This window comes from Agelaius phoeniceus, chromosome 6 (genome assembly GCF_051311805.1).
Source record: "Agelaius phoeniceus isolate bAgePho1 chromosome 6, bAgePho1.hap1, whole genome shotgun sequence".
Classification (NCBI taxonomy): domain Eukaryota; kingdom Metazoa; phylum Chordata; class Aves; order Passeriformes; family Icteridae; genus Agelaius; species Agelaius phoeniceus.
In genome coordinates, this window is record NC_135270.1 from 43,341,364 (window position 1) to 43,361,860 (window position 20,497).

At 38.5% G+C, this 20,497-nt stretch overlaps 1 protein-coding gene across 20 annotated transcripts in view; it reads left to right on the forward strand.

Moving 5' to 3' along the window:
- The window catches only part of NRXN3 (neurexin 3), an 868,815-nt gene that overhangs the window by 608,060 nt on the left and 240,258 nt on the right, over positions 1-20,497 (forward strand). For all 20 annotated transcript variants that reach the window (XM_077180570.1, XM_077180572.1, XM_077180566.1 and 17 more), the window contains one exon: positions 18,548-18,729. In XM_077180570.1, the coding sequence (XP_077036685.1) occupies positions 18,548-18,729 (182 nt within the window). The remainder of the gene's footprint in view (positions 1-18,547; positions 18,730-20,497) is intronic.

A 20,497-nucleotide genomic window follows, 5' to 3' on the forward strand; every position in this document is an offset into this window, starting at 1 on the left:
AGTATTTCAAACAGAAATACTTTTCTTCAACTTGTGTTGCAGCAGTCTCTAGAGAGTCTAATCAATGGCTGACCTTCAGTGGTATACATGTGTAACTAGGAAGTTCCAAATATTTTTCTTTCTGATTAAATGCTACGTGCCTTACCCATCATTTCATAATTCACTTCTCATGGGTCTTGTTGAAGATGCATGTCATAGAAGAAGATCTGGAGGGGAAAACATTGCAATTATTTTCCTTTCTGCATACAGAGGGTAGCCTGGAAGGAGAAATAAACATAAGCACAATAATCTATGATGCTAATGTTGCTGAAGAAGTAAAACCAAGCTTTGCAGTTTAATTGAAGGAAACAACTTCTTTAACCTTTCCCCTTCTTATAAAGAGAGTGTTAGCAATATGTTTGTAGTAAGAAAGCATGCTGAAATGCAATATCTTGATTTATGTAGTGCTTAGTGATGGAAATCTCTACATCCAAAAGTGAGAGCTGAGGAATAATGGAAATTTATGTTTTCCTGCAAACTTGTTAAGCAAGATGCTGGCATGTTGTTAAAAGTGCAGGAGTGGAGGATGGCTCTTGTGTTCTGGTTAGTTGGGTTAGCATGTGCAGTTACTGCTGTCACGAGAGGCTCACGTGAGATTTTTAGAACTTATAAATATACTTTTTTTTATACTGGTATTTTCTTAGGATGTTTATTTTGATTTTTTTTCCTACAAAATTTTTCCTAAGTGGTGTGAGGAAAAAACCCATGAAACCCATTTTTCTACCCACAAAAGAGCTTGGTTTTGTAATGTTTCATATAGAAAACAAATGTAGTGTATCTGCAAATATGGAGGAAAATAGTAACTACCCTGGATAGTTAATAGTTATTTCTTCTTGAGATACCAGCTCCTTTTTCCAGTGGTTGACAGGTCTGCTACTTACCTGGTTCCTGCTGACTCAACACGGAAATTTATGTAGACCATAGGTCTTATGATGACTGAGTTCAGTGTGGTTGTAGTTGCTCAGTGTCTGGATTGGTTGGTCTTTCATGAGTGGACAAGTAGCAATGGTATTTTGGCATCCACTAGCACATGGTCTCTCTTTTTTTCTCTGTAACACATTATTTGTACCCTCTCCTTGGTGTTGTTCAGCTGTAGATACACCAGGGCATATAAATTTGCACAGGACAGCCATAAACTCCCTCATCACATATAGCCTTACTTGACATAACTCAGAAGAGATTATTTTACTTTTTTTTTTTTACATTGTTTGGTTTCCAGTCTTTTTCCACTTGATGATTTAGCTGCTATATAAGCCCTAACAAGTCTTCAGTTTCCTTTTGCTCTACCATGACAGTAACTGGTTGCTGATAGACTATGCGTAGTGCCAAAATAACTGGACAGAAATGTCTATAATTCTGCTCAACTGTGTGTGATTTAAGTCTATTCTGGAAGTGTTAAATGAGGATTGCCTTGAAAAAGAAAAATCCATCCCACCTACTCATGGAATACATTGTCACAGAAATATGTGAGTGGTGGAGGAAGATCTGATACATTCTGTTAGGAGTGGAAAATTTCACTGGTGGTGACTTCAGTTTTCCAATTATTAGATTTCCCTCTTATTTCCCCAATACAATATCTTACAGAAGGTGTTATATTTGAATATGAATTGTTATGCAAACAGATTCTGCCTTGAAGTACTGCAATGAGCATGATTTCTTTTATAACTAAATGTACTTGAATTAAATCACTGACCTGAGATGAATTACTCAGATTTACGCTTGTTGCAAAGTCAGAATGACTTTCTCTTTTGCTTATGTTTGTGACCGTACTGTTCTGTTGTGGCAATTATTGTTAGCTTATCAATTCAGCATTTTATGACTTATGGGAGAATCAAATGGGGAGAATAAAAGCCAGAGGCTGTTGTTTAAATATAAATAACTTTGAGGATTAGCAAAAATGACATGGAAACTGATTAGATGTAAAAAATATATAGATATATATAAAAATGTGTAAAGTACTTCAAAGTACTGTATGGAAGCCACCTTTCAAAATAACTTGTGAACCTTTGAGCAAAGGAAAATGAGCCCATGGAACAGCCTGCACCTCTGAGACCATTGAAAAAAAATTGGCTTTTCCTGGAACTTGCTTTATGTTCTTTGAACACATTTCAATTTATCAGTACTGAAGGGAAGATGTGTCAGAATGACATGTTGGAAGGACTTCCCTGAAGAAACTGCAGCTCTCATAGGCTTTATGAGTATCTTATAGCAGCATTCACTGATGGAAAAGCTGGAAGAATTGTTTATTCTTATTCTCTAGAGCAAAGGAGCAGAATTAGGAGTTGGATTTGGAGCAGAATACCTAAATCAGAAGATCTGACCTATAGGTCTAAGTATACAACATGAGGGAGCCCATTCAAGTTTGCTGAAATGAAGAAAATATCAGATTAATGAACTGTGAGTCTATACCCAGTCCACAAGAAGGAAAACACTTTCCTGGATTTGCAGGAAAATGGGACATTATGGTATATGTAGCCCTGGTCATATTTGGTGTCTTCACGGAACAGACAATCACATAATTCAGGAGCAGGTCATATTCTTTGATGAACTAAGTGGAACAGGAACTTTTCTTTAAGTGTTCAGGCCCTTAAGTAGATGAAGGAATGCTTGCAGATCCTGAGACTGACTTTTCACAAGGAGAGATCTATTTTTAACAGGAATCTCGAGGACAGCATATCTGACAAGAGGGAATTCTATCTAGGATAGAAGAAATATTAAGATCCAAGAGTCTACATCACACTGTGGCACTTTGATCTTCAATAAATACAGTGAAAAATTGTGAGATACATAGAGAGAAAATAGATGGGAAAAACAAAACCAAACAAAACAGTCAAAATGTAATTAGTGACAGGGGGGTGGGGGGGAAGGTAAATGCCACATCTACTAGAGAATTACAGTGTAGTCAGCATAACATCAGTTCCTGGGAAGATTACTGAGCAAACTTTCCTAGAAGCTACCTACAAGCACACAGAGGATGAAAACCTAATTTGGAATAGCCCACATATATTTGCTGCAGGCTACTTATGCTTGGCCAAGCTCATTGCCCTGAGTGACTGGCTCTGTGGACAATGGGTGCAGGAGATGTTGTTTACTTTCCGTTCAACACGGGCTTTGATACAGTTTGCTGCAGCATCCTGATATACCAACCCTTGAGATATGACTTGGATGGGTGGGAAGTTGGCTTGACTTGCTGCTTGAAAGGTCTGTGCTCAATGGCCAAAGTTCATCAGGCAGCTTATGACTAGTGATACCCCTCAGGGGCTGATGCTGACGCCAATATTTTTGAATGTATGTGCTGGTGACCTGGGGGATGAAAGCGAATGTGGTTCTAGCAAGCTTGCAAATTAGCAAACTGGGACAGCCAGTGGTAAGTTGCAATTTGGAGAGACCTCAACAGGTTGGAGAAAGGAGCTCATTATGAGGAATCTTATGAAATTTGACAAAAGAGAATGCCAAATCATCTAGGATGGAGAATTCCTGTGCAAGAGGTGCAACAGGGCATGTGCCAACTGAATGGAAGAAAGCAGCTGTGTGGAAAAGGTGTTTCACCATTTGACTTAGAGTCAGCAATGTGTCCTTTTTTGGAGAGCCAATTACACAGTGATCTACCTGAGCAAGAATGCAGTCAGGGAGCTGGCTCAGGGAATGCTTTCCTGCCCTGTAATCAGTTGCTAGACTGCATCTGGAGTACTGCATTCAGGTTTGGGTTTTACTTGGCAGAAGGACACAGAGGTGGTAAAAGTCCTGGAAAATACGAGAGAACATGGTTTGTTGGACCCTAAGGGGAGAGAGGGAGGAAAAACTGTGGTTGTCTTTAATTACCAGACTAGGAGTTTATAGATAAGACTTGTCTTGGAGAGCCACAGAAATACCATGAGAAGTAACAGGCACAGGATGGAATACAGAAAATTGTAACTTTCAAAGTAGGACAGTAAAATACTGGAATTGGTTGCCAATGAAGGAGTTGTTGAATCTCCTGTCTTTGAGACATTCAAAAGTGAACTGAAGTAGTTCCTGAGTAGCCTTCTCTCATTGACTTTGCTTTGAGTTGGAGGAGAGGGAAAACGAAATGGTGTCTACATGTTCCTTCCAATTATCCAATATTCTTTGTTTATAAGCATTTGAGGAGAGAACGTCCACATGTTCCCTGTTTTCTATGGGAATATAGACCTGGTGGAACAGTGCTGCCAGTTCAACCTCATGCAAGGTGCTGCACTGGAAATTACTTTTTATCCATATTTTACAATTTTATCCATATTTTACTCTTTTTATATTGCATTCAGAAGGAGGCTTGCAAAGGATCAAACATAAATGATCAAAACTTCGAATAACTAGGGTTTATATAAATTTTGTCTTTCTGTCTCACCTGCCAAAAAAATCAGGAGGTAAGTTATTATTTGCTACTTGCATGTCTTGCTAGCTGTCACCTGTGGAGCTCTGTGGGATGCTAGTGCTGCAGTTGGAGGAAGAATGAGTGACCCTTAACGGAGGGCTTGAGAGGCATTCCAGGCCTGGAGATGAAAGGATGATGAACAAATCCTCTGTATTATTGAAGCGTGTGAAAGGCATGAAAGAGCTAGAGGTAAATCAATAGTTTGTATTTACAGCATGGGAGAAAAAGAAAAGATAGACTGGGATTTATTTTTCCAGGTTATTTGAGAAAGATTTTTTTTTCCCCTTTAGGGAGCACAGAAATCAGCTTTATATAGAATTTTACGTCTTTGGCACACTGAAAGGTGCACCTGAAAGCAACTCTTCCCTATGTTGTCTCCCAAATAAATGATGTAGTAATTAAATTCTTTACTGGGAATGAATCTGGCAATTCGCAATAAAGTGGTAGAGACAGAAATAAAAATACTGAGGTTTAGTGCTTAGAGGTGTTTAATACATACTTGATAAATATTTTCTTCAGCCGTATTTCAATTTTAATCAAAATTTCTCAGTGGGAGAAGAGATTAAGAGGACATAGCATACCCATTTTTTGTTATCTCTTCAGCCTTATTAATTTAACTTCTCTTTCAAGAATTTCTTAACAATACCCATTAGATACTATAAGGTTCACTCATTGCTCTAGAAGTCCTTTCTACATGTTTAGATAGGTATTTGGTAGCATCTGTCACTGGTCTACCTTAACATTGTGTGGTGATGGGGTGCAATAGCCTCTAAAGTAATGATTGATTAATTTCAAAGGCAAGAAAGTTAAATTTCTCCTATTAGTTTGTGTAACTAAGAGCAAGGCATTTAAAATCAAATACTTAGAGAGGTGCAAAAGTATGGCATTAAAGCATCATTTAAAATGGGTAAAAAAAAATAATATTCTTCTCTGTAATGATATTATGGATATTATTTGTAATATTCATAGAAACTTATTGCTTCTCTGCCTGAAGTCACCTAAAGCTTTCAAAATGAAGTGTAGGGAAATCACTGCTGTCGTTAGATTGATGTGATCAGCACACAGACCTTTCATTATCCTCTCTTGTGTGACACATGCTATTGCTTTGTGCAGCTGAAGGCCACAGACTCAGGGCCTCTTAGGTGATGATGTATTTTAGTCAAGATTGCAACTGCTGAATTTCTCAGAATACAAGAGTGATGAAAAAACTTTTAGAGAGTGTCTGAATATCAAGTCACAAGACTTCCGGGTAGCCTCTGCCAGAGGTGAGAATCGTTGCTTTAGCTAAACTGCAATGCACCTCTGATGTGTTCATCACAGCAGGGGGAATATCTTGGTCTCTAAGTCCTGTTGAGATTGGTACTCTGTTCCTGTATCACCCTGCTCTTCTGGATAAAGTCCAGATGCTCCTTTGCCACTGAGTCTCATGGCAGGAGCTGTTGTTATGTGTAGCTGTAAGATAGAGTCCACTCTAGGCTGGTGTGAAAACTGTGAAGCTGAGGTGCTTTCTAGTGAAATGATAAGAAGACACTATGGTGGATGGCTTTTGAGGCTAAACTTCATCTTTTGCCATGAAGGAAGGGTAGCCTGGCATGGGAGATGACATGTCTCCCTTGAGTGATATCACATTTGTAATGTAATACAATGGAATAGCAGAGGATGTTGGGAACAAACTGATACCAAAACCAAAGCAAACTGGCTGAGGGGAATGAAGTCCCAGGTCAAGGTGAGCAAGTTATTCAGGGCCACTCTACTTTTTCTTTCCCCTGCTGACTTTCTTCAGATACAGTTGTTCATGAATGATCACAATCAGTATATCAAAATAAACGCTTTATAGAGTAAGGTAAAAGGAGTTGCTGGCAAGACTGTAAATCCTCTCATGGAACAAATGATAACTCAGCTCAAGAGCCCTTTTGTCCTGGGAGTGTGGGGAGGATATAAATTCTCTGAAAGTATCTGTCAGTCGGAATTGCTCTGCATTCATCATGCCAGCCCTCTGCATCATTCATGAATGTCATAAGACACTAAAGAATTGGCACTTCATGGTGAGAATGATTAAACAACCATTACACTTGTCTTTTGCTCTGGCATGGTACTTTTAACAGATTGCCTGTATGAAGTTCACTTGTGTCCATCTCTCCAGTGGTTGATGTCCTTTCATGGTGGCAAGAAGAGGTAATAACAAGGAAAGCCACATATCATTTACAGAGTAGTTTGTATGCCCTATTAATAGCTCTGGATACTTTTTGTTTTTACATTCCCACTATGTGACCTTGGGGAAAGTTAGAGAGCCTTGGGAATGGTGAGCTTCCACAAATGAATTTGTTCGCATCATTGACCTTCCAGTACTTGTGAGGGACAATGTCATATTTGAGGTGAGGTCAAAGAGCTCAGAACTCTGAGTTTCTTTCCTTGATAGATCAAAATGGGCCCCATTTAGTCATTGAAGACTAGGCTATGTCTACAATAACAACCAGCGTGAGAGTTGGTTTTTAGAAAGAAATTAAGTACCAAGGACCTGAGATCTGTACTGCAGGTTTGGACTAGGTCTAGTCTGGTACTACAGAATAGTATCTTCTAAAAAGCTGGATTGCATGTTCCAGTTTAGTTTTAAACTAAACTGGAAGATTTTCAGGAGTCAAGCTTGTGTGCTCTGAGACTGCTCTGATGAGAACTAAAACACATCTAGTGGTGATAGATAAAAAAGTTTGTTTCAAAAGCATACTTTTAAAATGCCAGTAGCCAGCAAAAAGTTAGATACCTGAAAACTTACTTCTTTTTCCAAACTCCGCTGCTAATTTTAGCATATTAGATTTGGTAAAACTCTTACCTTCTGAGGCTCTAATGAATACCAGTAGCTGATATTTCTAGCCCAACATTTTTTAGCTGTCAGGACTGAAAATTTGGGTTTGGTTTCTTGCAGTGATGACTGTGAAGACAGTAAATTTGAACTCTATTTTCTGTTTTGATATCTATGATTAAGGAAATGAGAGCAGGTGTGTAGGGAAGAGTGAAGTATTGCCTACAGTTAAAAGAAGTGAAACCTTGTAGACAGAGACTGGTCATGCAAGGTGTTATGCTACTTAACCTGAAGTGACTCAAGCTGAGAGAGCAGAACTTGTCTTTGCAGTTTTGATTTGGTTTTGCTTTGGTTTTGGTGTGGGCTTTTGTTTGGTTTTTGGGTCTTGGGGATTTTTTTTTTTTTGGTTAGTTGGTTTTCATTGTTTTGGGGTTTTTTTTGCTTGTATTTTTTGTTTTGTTTTTTACTTTTTGTGAGGGTTAATTTGTTTTAATGGAATAAATAAATTATAGCTAAGGTTAAACACTAGAAAGAGATTCTCTAGAGTAGTGTTGACTGGGTTGAGATCAGTAATGGCATTTTGGCCTTCATCCATCCTGAGGGGCATCTAGGCATTTTGTAACCCTTCAGATTCTGTAAAACTGTACAGAACTAGCATTCCTGTTCTTCCTCCAAGCCCCGAGTGAGCTATGAATCCTGCTGTGCTTCTCCCTGCTAACAGCAGTCTCTGTATTCAGCTCCTCTGGCATGCTGCCTTCTGGGCTTCTCCAAGGACATCCTCTCAGTGTGCTCTTTTATCAGGAAATACCAAGAAATAAGAAATTGAATCCTGATCTCCTTTGGCAGAGGAGTGCAACTAGGAAATGGTTCCATCTACCTTTGCTGAATTTAGTCACACTTGCAGGTAATGAAGTAATGGAATCTCTTGGTGGGTGGTGGATAACCTGACCCTAGTAAACATATCCTGCTGTTCTACAAGGGGTCACAATTTTTCAGGTACTTTTACTCAGCAAATTTCATATTTCAGTTGTGTGTGTAGTTTCTTTTGTCTCTTCTTCTAGTGCATAGTGGTTTTAAGCCTTTTGTTTTTAATTTTGTTATCAGTACTGTGAGGAGTTTGGGGGTGGTTTATTTTGCAAAATATTTTTCATACTCTGGAATGTGTAGGAAAAAAAGAAAGGACAAATAAAAAAACCTGGAGAAATTGTCCTTGTGGACTTTTTCTAGATTGATAACTGTCATCTAGCTGCATAAATCTGTGGGAGCTGAGTTTGATGGCATAACTGGTCTCTTTACTGAAAGAAATTACTTAAGGATTGAGGTTGGTGGTATGTCTGCAAGGCAAAGTTGACACTGAGAGGATAGATATAGGGACAGATTACTCTCCCTGTACTGTTATAGGGACAGATTATTTACAGAACAAGATCTAGGGAGCATGTCATCTGTTTATCAAGGGCAAGTATGGAAAAGATGATTCTTCAAACAAAAAGGTGATCCTTTTTCACTCAGACTGAAAGTGTCACCAGGAAGTCATTAGTCCAAACCCCTGCTTGGAGCAACGGCAGCTGCAAGGTCAGATCAGGTTGCTTGGGTTTATGTAGTCATATCTTGAAAACCTCCATGCTCAGAGACTCTAAAATCTCCTTGGGTGACCTGTTTGCATGTCTGTCCTTGTGAGGAGAAAGCTCTTTCCTTGCTGCAGAGTCAGATTCTCTTACTTTGAAGCATGGCAGTTGCATCCTGTTCTTCAGCTGTGAAGAGCCTACCTTTGGCTTTTCCATAAGCTCTTGCAGGTGCTGTGAGACTGTCCTTAGGGGCCCTTGAAGCTGTGTCATCTCCCAGCTGATAAAGCCCCAATGTGCCGCCATTTCCTCACAAGGCTGGCACTTTATCCACCCAACTGCCTTTGTGGCACTTCACTCCAGTCTGTCAATCCAAAATCAGATGCATTATTCTAGATGCAGTTTAACAACCACTGAGTAAAGGGGAATAATCACTTCATCTACGAACATCCTCAGGTCCTGTTAATAGAGTGCAAGATGCTGTAGGCTGCCTGTGCTGATAGGACCCACAGCTGGCTAATGTTTAACTTGCTACATCAATGGCAGATTTGTGTGAGTCATTGGGAAGGGTTTGTAAGACATTATGGTGAATGCGAAACTTTTAAATTAATTTAAAGAGAGACTGGATAAGTACTTGAAAAATAGATCTCTTTGGAGTTACTGTATAAACAAACCACATGAGGCTGAGTTAATTGATGAAAAGACTCACGGTCTGAGTGCATACTTAAAGCAAATAGGCTTGGTCAACTCTTAGTTTTCCCTGGGTATACACTTAGGATCAATGCTGAAGACATGACAGTAATCCTTGTCTGACCAATTGTGTTGTTAAAATGGAAATTAAGTTATTACTGAAATATTTTCAAGTGTTGCAATGTTTTATGTTTAAGCTGGTGTGCCTATGGTCATCTTGTGTCTGTTTTAGTCAGGACCTAATCCCTAAATTTCTTGTGAGGTGATAAACGTCCCCAACATGCCCCATGGCAAATTCACATTTGGCAAAAACCTCAATCTTCCTGGTGTCCCAGATTTATAGAATTCCCATTTCAAGCATTAATTATCTTGCCCTTTGTAGTAGTTCTAGGAACACTCCCTTGCTCTCCTTCTTTTCCTCTTCCAATCTTTTTAATGCAGTGTAACTAATAAGAAGTAACATACTGTCTGATCCAATTGTTGGCTGATGCACACACACTGGGAGGAAAGTGACTCGTATTAATTTGCCGTCATTAAAAAAGACAAACACAGAAAGCAGGCGTGATCTGAATTGCTGCTTCTGTTTTGTGTTAGTCTTGCAGCTTTTATAGCTCCTCCTCCTTTTTGTATGGAAGCAGCTCCTTCATATTTTGAAGTGAGGAAGGAATTTCAGTTTCATGTCATCAATGTCTGCTATTTGAGATGAATATGATGTTCAGTTTCAGTCTCAGAGGATTTGTCAAGGGAAGAGTGAGCATCCTGAAAGGAAGAAGAGCTAGTTTATGAGAATGGAAACACAGAAGTTTGCTTTTTTTTTTTGCTTCTTTTTTTGCCTTTTTTTTTTTTTTTTTTAGGATTACACTGGAAGCTTTGCATTTTCCAGGCATTTAGGTTTTCTTTATTCTTAGGCAATTTAAATCTCTTATAAATAAAAGGATGCTTCAGCAGTCATATCATAGAAAGTACTAGTTCTGTCTTTCTTCCAGGAAGGATACTGTGATGGAATGGTCAAATGAGCCAGATGATGATGGTGATTGGATCCTCTATAACCTTTTTAACCCCCATCTCCTTTTTTTAAATCAAGCAGGTGTTTGTATCAATAGAGCTTTTAAACTCAGGGTGTGGAAAACACAGCAACTGAGTCACAGAGATGTACTAATGCCAGAGAGGATCTTTAGGTGGAGTAAGACTTTTTGTCCTGATTGATGATACTCAGTTTTGATGACACTTCCATTTTTTGATGTGTTTGATTGAGTGGCAGTAGCTCACAAGATGTCCCTGGGATGTCCAGGTATTGCAAATGATTCATATGTAAGAATATTGTTGTATGTGCTTGAAGGCAGATGATGGGTTGATGTCTAGCTTGGTTTTGGTTCTGGAGATATAATTAATTCTTTTGTCTAATTACTTCTTTTTAATTTGGTGTGATGTATGGTGGGGTAGGAAGATGAGGAGTAAAAGAGGGATTAGGATAACAATGTTATTGAAGTTTAGGATTGAGGGCAACAAGATAACAGCTTATAAGTGGAGAAGGAAGAATAGCTGTTGTCAAAACTGATGCCTTGGTAAATATGAAAGAGCAGAAGGAATGGGACAATTCTCTATTGGTCTTTTTTTATTCTCAATTCTTAATTTGTTTCATAGTAGTAGCTGGAAATGCTGTCCAATATAACTGTGAGGCAAAGAAGCTGTATTATGCTGAATGCAGTGCCTTTAGCAGGCAGGACCCACAGGAGTAACTTTGCAGAAGTTGGCAATTGAACATACCTGTTAGGTTGTCTCTAGTCCATATAGATGTTTCAGCACACTTAGAATTGACCCAGTTCAAGTCATTTCAAGTAATGAAGCTAAATCATCCATGCTCTTTGGGAGTATATTGCAAAGCTAGGTGAAAACTCCACCTATTTGCATCGTTATTGCTGTTAATTCATATGGACACTGTTTCCTTTCTTTGGCTGTTCTCAAAATATTCTTGATCATTCTTTAAGTCTTTTTACTCCTAATAAATTAATTTAATGACAATTTGGAGTTGTGCAGCATGTGCATAGTGTATTTGATGTGGCCAGAATGACTTAAGTATTAAAAACAACTGTCAGAAGCTTCATTTTTTTACTCAGCCAGTGTGCATCCTTTTGGCAGTGTACAGGTTTCAACTGACGTTTTATTGTTTGCATTGTGATGTGCTAAACTCCTGGGGCGTAATAAATAAACAGATGTCATTTGAAAGTTGTGGTTCTCTTTTCTGGTTTGTGCAGTATGTGTTGTTTGCTTCCCCTTAGAGCTGGTGGTCAAAGCGTGGATTGTTTTTGGTCAAGGGTAGCAAGCATAAATAAATAAGATGCTGAACTATCTGGCCAAGTAAAGACCAGAGGAGCTACCCTACAGTTGTTCCTCTGACTGGAAACAGAGTGACCGAATATGGACTCTTCCTTTAGCTGCAAACATATGGCTGAGAACCTTAATTTTGGGGACAGTGCTCAAATCAGTCTGATCAAATTTCTGGCAAAACTAATCTATGTTATTAGAGTTTTCTATTACAACAGAAATTGATCTTAGAAACTCTTCTTTGTTGCTTTGTTCATCTCCAGTTATGAGGGTGGAATAACTCTCTATGTACCATGTTTTTTGGAACTGCTTTTTTATTACATTACCCAATTACGATACTTCCAGCAGCAGCAAATTTTGTCTCCTTACTTAGTTTCTGCAGATGTATGCCTGATCTCACTTGCTTTCATGCCAGTATTCTAACCTGCATTCCTTTTCTGATGATAGAAATAGTAAATGAACTGCCTAGTCCAGGTACAGTAAGATAAGGGTCATCATTTCTTTTTCTTTATGTAAGTTTGGAAAAAGTTCTACCTTTTCTTATTGAGATTTTGTGGGATTTTTGAATGCCTGTATAAACTCTCAGGTCTCCATTATTTAGTTATGTTTTCAGAGGCCTGATGATTAAAGGGCTGCTAATTACAGGTGTTACCAAGGTTTCCTTCCTGATGTGAAATGGCTCTTGATTTGCTCATGTAACCTGTGGTCAAGCACAATGTGTTACTGATTTCATCCTTTGACAACATTACTTCTTGAAAATTACCTAAAATTCTGTTTCCTGCCAAGAAAGAAGAGCAAAATGCCATCATCATGCCATCATCAATTTTCCTGTAGTTGAACTGATAGCTTCTTGTTAAATAGCAGAAGTTTATGATTATTAATGAACTTCTTAGGACCTTTACACCTGCATATGAAATACCCTAGGAGACTCATCTGAACTACTGGACTAAGCAGAATATAATATAAAAAAATTTCCACTCCCTTTACAAAAATGTTAAGAAGTAAAATAATACCTATACTTGTTATGATTTAAAAATGATATTCCCCAATTTAGTGTATGATATTCTATACCACTTATATCATGCTCAAATCTTACACCTTCTAGCTATATGCATATATAAACACAAGCACAGGTGTCATTTCCATAGTCAATGGCTGTCCCTTCAAGATGGCTGTTGAATTCATTTTTTCATGTGGGCTCTATCCATCCTAGATGTCTTCCAGGACAGGAGGGCTCGTGTGCTGTTGGCTGGTTGCCAGCTACATCAGGAGCTCACAGCTGGTGTAACTGAAGCAGTCCATTCTCATTCTCTGTGGTACTTGTGGCACACAGTGGCAACATCATTTTAGCCACCAGTATTATAAAATTCAGCATTACAGCTCTCACCCAAAAATCAAGTTCTTTTGGGGTACATATCGTGTTTCCCTTTTCCTCTGCATTATCAACCAAGTATATCCAAGTTCCAGAGCAAAAACAATCCCACAGCCAGATTTGTCTTTGCTTGATGCAAGACTACTCCAAACTTTCCTCCCTAACACCTTTCTCATGTGCACCACAGAGACTTCATCCCCTTCTGGTATGTAGAGGTTATGATCATGCAGGGCCAGCTCGACTGGTAGAGCTTCCAGTGATAACTGAACAGGTGGCCTTCACTAAATGTAGATCCAAAGGTTTGAAGGTCCCACCACCCACTGATTTCAATGTGTTTTTTAACAGTCTATTGTACTGTTCTGTTTTCCCAGAGGCTGGTGCAGGGTGGGGGAGTATGATGCACCCACTCTGTGCTCTCTGGCCAGATGTCTACAAAGTTATTTTTGAAATGAATTCCATTGTCAGACTCAATCCTTTCTAGGGTGCTGTGCTGCTGCAGGACTTGCTTTTCAAGCACCATGGTGGTCATCCAGGTATTTGTGTGAGGCACAGGATATGTCTCCAGGGCTCATCTCTGGAGGTGCCACACCATTCTCTTTGCAAATATTCTGTCACTTTATCAGGGTCCTATAGTTGTTCAGGGGTGAGCTTCCAGATCACTGAAGCAGAAAAGGCCTCAAAAGGTAGCCCATGCCCTCCAACATTCCATACCACTCATGATTTTCCACCTTTGGGGCAGATTTCTGAAAGGTGCTCAAGTAAGTATTGCAGCTTTTGAATTGGCCTGAATTCTTCATAATTTGCATTTTAAGGGTACTTTTTAGTTGTAAAAATATGAGGTGTAGCATTTAAATTATGTTAAACTTGTATTCACCTCCCAGTGCAGAGTTGCTGCAGTTAACCCTTCAGTGCATAAACACTGTAATACCTTCCAAATGTTACATTTTCTTGGCTGTAGGAAAATGTGTGTGTGTGCTGTGATGTAGCTGAGAAAATCAGGCTTTTGATGGCTTAGTAGGTGCAAATAGATAATTTGCAATCAATTATTTAATGTGGGGGAATTCACAGGAGTGCAGGGCATAGCAGTTATAATTGGCACAGATGCAATAGACTTGTTTTCTATGACTCTACTTTTACTTTACTATTTTACTTTTCTACTTTACTTTGCTGCAGTTGTACTATGCTGATTGAAGAAACTCATCCTTAAAATAGGTTTTTGAAGTCTTTGGGCAATTATGAATTAAAATGACAATTGATGGTGCCAGCTTAAAGTAAACACTTCTTAAAACACCCCACTTGTAGGCTTTATTTGCTGTGGTTTATAATCTTAGTTATGACTTTTCTGTTAGAAGTTTTCCATGAGGAGTCTCTGCCTCAAACTATTTTGTTTTGACTGAAGATGAATAGCAGCTCTATTCATGAATATACCTAACAAATGCATAATTTACCTAAGATAGATACGCAGACTACATTGTCACATGTGTTGTAACATACCCATCTTTGATCTCTAAACACCAATGATATAAGCTACAATTATGTAATTTCTGGGAGAAGTCTACTGCCATTCTGCCACACTAAATTTTGTGAGTTTATAAGCTTTGTATACGCTAAACATGTAATGGTGTCCTAGCTTAAATCTGTAGGGAGTGTTTCCTCCCTATGTACTTCTTCAGTTCTCTGAGCACTCAGTGCTGACCAAATTCTGCATGCAACATGTAAAGCACCTGAAAATATTCTACTTCCCTTTGTTTTTATGTGTTGGTACAGTAATCTGGCCTAGGGCACTATGAGAAGTGAGATTGCTCACAAAACTGACTGAGGCAATAATTTTGTATGCTTGTATCCTTGATTTTATTATTCTTCTTTATTACATGGTATAGGTTGAATTTAGTGTTATATAGTTGAAGTGGTGAAACATTGTAACAATACATTGTAAAACAGTGAAATTGATCAGTCCTGACTTTTCTATTGTTAGGGCACAGTTGGTGGTGTATTAAAAGATTTTTAATGTATATTAAAAGAGTTACATAATGAAACCTTTAACAGTGAAGAAAAACTAAATTTAAAGTGGCTGCTCATTAAGAGTGTAGTCTCTTGTCAGTCTTGAATAGAAAGTATCTTGGAAGAAAACTATTATTTCTTGTCTTACAAAGAGGACTGTAACAGAGTTTAGGTACAAGAAGATATCAAGATGAAGAGATGTGCATCTCACCAGATTTTTTTTTAATCAGAATGCTTTAGTTAATTATTCTACAATTCTCTGCAACACCAAAAAGAAAGGATAATTATTGATTTAAGATCAGGAGGGACTGCTGGAGGTAAACTGGTCTAGCCAGCTTACACCAGTTTAAAGCAAGTCCAATCCAATACTGTTGTCCAGGTCTTGTCCAGTTCTGGTTAAGCTGAAATTTCTTTTCCTGAAGTCCAGGGTTATAATTTGCTTTCATTTTGTCTGTTTCAATTGTTTTGAACTTTCAAACTCTATAAACTCATGGTTGCTGCAGTCAAATAAAAGTAGTTAAGTCAAGTGTGTTTGTGTTGCATGGTTGGGGTTTTGTGTTATCTTTTCTTTTTATGTTGATTGCATTGTGGTACTAACTCTTGTTATACTTTCACTTTTACTTGATGAACCTTATGTTTTCAGACTGGAATGATTATTTTGTTCATAATTTGGAGAAAAAAATATACTGGCACAATGTTAATGTGCATCTCTTTCCAAAAATGTCAGTGGATATCCTATTTGTCTTCAAAAAGTTGGTGAAGGGAAGGGGCATTAATATATCCAACAAATTTGTACATTCATCTACACACAGATAAAGCATGTGGCCCATCTCTCATGACTTGGAAAATAAGGAAACAATTACTGGCCATCAGACTTCTGCCTACAGGTCTGTTTGGGCTAGTGCTGCTCTGGTTGTTGCATCTGAATTATCTTTATTTCAAGGACTCAGTGCCTTGCCAGAATATATGACTGCAAAATCCATCACAGTAAAATTGGACAGCCTGTGGACCAGGTGAACTCCAGAACTGAGCTGACATTCCCAGCTGAACCAGAGTACTACATTTCTTCATGAAGCATTATGTAGAGCCATCTCAGAGAAAACTGGAATAAGACCCAGCAGAGGCAGATTTATACTGTGTTATTTCTTAGTGTTTCTGATTCTTACCTTAGCAACCTTGGTGCCATAGTACCAAAGTACTAAATATTGTCAGGTTAGGCTTAGAAGCAAAATCTATGCTCTGTGAGGAGAAAATAAGATCTGGTTAAGTAGAGTCTCATGAAAGGCTTTTGAGGATGTAATTGGTTCTAATTGGCTCTCATTGGAGTACTGACATGGTCTACCTGCAGCCAAATGGCTCTTAGAGAGGCAAAAAAGTAATCTGTCTTCATAAAGAGTGAAGAACTCACCTCCAAGCTCGTCTTTGCTGCTGAAAGGCCTGATAGCCAGTACAAAGGAAAGGAGGAGAACTTGAAATTCAAGTGAGAGTCATTTTGATAAGTGGGTTTTAATTTGTGAAGCCATCAACAATAAGTAAATTTAATTTTGCTTACCACATTGCTGTGCCTAGGTTTAGCCTGTAGTGCAAAAACATACACAAGTTATAGAACAAACTGATAAACTGAAGGAGTATATTTGTAGTGTGGTTTTAGGGGGCCTGCTGTTATACCTGAGCATGGGGAGAGGACATAGGTAATTCACTACCTGGTCATCTCCAGCTGTCTTGCCTTAAGGTTGCAGATAGAGCTGGGGATGTGTTCAAGCAAACAGACAAAACCTCTTTCTACACATCCTATAATAGTCATACACCCTCTGTCTGGAGTTTAAAGCTAAATGAGGAGACTAAATCTGTAAAATTATTATTTCTCAACTGAAAGTGTGTGTTCACAGTTCCAGAATGCCAGAATATTCTTTATTGGTAGTTCAGAATTATGACTGAAATTTCCTATGTGACCCTGATTTTGGACACATTTGTCTGAATTTACTGAGGGCATGTTCTGTTGGATGTGCACAGGCCTGGAAGGGAAGAAGGAAACATGATTCATTATCACTCTGTCATTGAGTCAGCTGCTCACAAATAATTTCATTTTTAGGTGGCTGAGTTTTTGATGTCTGTTTTGGTAATATGTTCTGAGATCTCTAGAGGAAGCCTCTCCATCAAGGGAGAAGTGTATCAATTATTTCTACTAATATGTAGCATTTATTTGGAATTCAGGTCATAGAGAGCTTTAGTGAAGCTGCAGCTTTGTAGGCAAGTGTAGAAATTACTGTGATATGATCCTACCTGTTTCTGTATCTATCTACTTTTACTCTGTACAGGGTTGTGTGATCCATGTTGTAACCCTCAGTTGTAGTTACACTCAGATTAGAAAATGTACCCAGTAATTGCCTGTACTTTCTACATATGTTTTGTCATTGTTGCAGTAACAGAAGCTGGTTATTTTTGCTTACTATTCTGTAACCATTGTAATAGTGTTCAGAAAAATGAGGTGCAATGAGTGCCTGAAACATGGAGGAATGTTGTTCCTGGCCTGCCTGTAGATTTGGACAGGAAAAGGAATTTTAGATATATATTTTTAAGAAGCTCGGGGGCCAGTTTTATAACTGCTGAGTTATAAAATCTTGCTTCTAACTCAGACTGTTGAGTACAAGTCAGAATGTGAACTCCAAATGCTTTAGCTTCTCAGCTTCCTTGTCTGCAATAATAATTCCTCACTTGCATTTCTGCCTTCCTCAGCTCAGATGGCCCTCATGAATGTGGGAGGACAGTGTTCAGCATGGGAGAAGTTTGGTGTTGTCCTTAAAAACAAGGGCAAGGAACAAATTCCCAGGCTCAGCTGTGACAAGACAAATGGTGCTGGAAATACGTGGACTAGATATCAAAAAATCTCATGAAGTGTTGAGAAAAGTGTAGTCTCCTACTGTGTGTGAATAGCCTTTAGCTGAAGGCAAGTCCAACCTAAAGAAGAAATGGGAAATATTTCATTTGAATTGTCTTATAAGATTGAATCCCATGCTTTTGAAACAGGAGTGGCTTGTGGTTTTTGCCCCTGTACAGCAGTGTCCTGTCCAGCCTTGTCTGGGGTATTAGCACTAATGAAATCATTCATTCTTGATAAGCCATCTTGATTATTTTTGATAAACTCCTCACTTAGCTTTGTCTTGAATGCTGTATGGCTTTATTGAGGAACTAATAATGTACTTCATCAGGCCTGGCCAGCAGGACACCTTGGTTTCACTCCTGTAACTAATGAAAGCATGTGCTTGCTTAAGTTGTTCCTCTCGGAAGTCATAGGATTACCACCAGACTTGGCAAATAAGTAACTAATAAACTAATAGACTTTTCTTTGGTTTTGTGTCTTGTAGCTGGTGCCACATATATCTTTGGGAAGAGTGGAGGTCTCATCCTGTACACCTGGCCAGCTAATGACAGACCAAGCACGAGGACAGACCGTCTTGCTGTGGGCTTCAGCACAACAGTGAAGGATGGCATTCTTGTCCGGATTGACAGTGCCCCTGGGCTCGGTGATTTTCTGCAGCTGCACATAGTGAGTACAGACAGGCCCATGTCTCTCCCAGACCTGGGTTTCTCTTAAGTGGATATGTGTTTGAAGAAAGCTGTTACTCTAAAATACTATGTGTCATATTCTGTACTTTCTATGTCTTCAATTCTCATCAGATTAAACTGCCTATAGTAGTTCTTTAGGGTTTTGTAGAACTGCTGAATGGGATGCACAGAGAATTAAATCTTGATGCCAAAAGTATTTGGGGAGGAAGGAGACAAACAAAACTCAAAAGCCTTATGTGATTCAATAGCAGGATTTGTTTAAAAAGTGAAGAAACATTTTGCATCAGTGGTAATCTACTGATTCATATTCACAGTCCTGAACACAGCTGAATTTCTGGTGAAGTATTACTATTCTTGGAAGGCAAAGAGTAAAAAGGGAATGATAGGTTGTTGGTTTTTTCCTCATGAAGAAAGTTAAGTGAGAACTGAACAGATCCTCAAGCTGATGCTTGCTTTAGCAGGGTAGCTCAAAAGAATAAGAATTTTATGTTAGTGCAACATGGCTTTGCAAGAAAAGAAAAGAGTTTTGTGAGAGCTTGAGCAAAAGGGGTTTTAGGATATTGAATTACTTGAGAAAATGAGAACACTAGGACTGGAAACACTTGGGGTTTGTTACTTTGTGATTCTTTGGGAGGAGAAGAGGCTGTTTGCTTTGTTTTCATCTGGCAGATAGCCAAGAGGTTTACCAGAGGTAGAGGCTAATCATGTTACTTGACGTTCAGATTATTTGCAATGTATTATGCATTAATTCATAGTGGAAGGGCAGTTGGGCCCTTTGCAAATTTTGAATGAGCTGGGGATATGTTGACATTTCATGGAACCTTGAAGATATAAGTAAACAGGAAGGAATGCCAGGGGCCAAAACAGACCTAATGTGAATGACGAAGGGCCTTAGTCTGCTGCTGGAGTTTGCCATATTCAGAATCGTGTTGAAGCACTGGATATATTGCAGGGTGGTTCTGAAACAACCAGAAACAATGTTCTGGTGCTCACTGCCAGCATTTTCAGTGGTTTTTGTTTTGAATCCTGTTGTAAAATTCAGATTCATTGGAATGGGGTAGATATGTCTCAAGCCATTAGACTGTCACCCATTCTGGTTTTTCTCTTTTGTGATATATCCAAATATTTTGTTTGTTTTGTGCTGGAATAAAAATGAGATCAAACCCTGGCATTTTTTTCATATAAAACCAGGTTTTCTTCCTTTCTTAAAAACAAAATAAAAAGAACCCCAGAAGACTGTAAAAGTGAGCAGTGCTGAGCCTAATTGCTTGGAACTCTGTGACTCAAATTAAGCAAATGTGACTTGATGTGTCTGAGCAAGGCAATGTATATTCTTCAGGTGTTACATTATAACATGTAAAATGCTATCAGTTAACTGGAAAACAATGTTCTTGCATGTGAGGAGAGGTTCAGAGATATGAATTTGTTAAGGCTGTAGAAGAAGTCTAAGATGGGATCATGTTGCTCTTGAATGCCTAATGGGTTGTTATAGGGAAGATGAAAGTCAGGCTCTTCTTTGTAGTAGTCAGTGGAAGGAAGAAGAGAAATGGTCACAAGTACCAGCAAAAGAAATTTAAGTTCTGCACTAAGATAAATATTTGCACAATGACTCTTTTCAGCATTAATGATGAAGACACACATTTTTTCTCTATATCTTGGTCTCAAACCTTTCCCTACCTTTAATTGAACATTTTAATGACTGATTTTTTTTTAATTATAAAAAATTTTGTTTACTAGACTGAAACAAA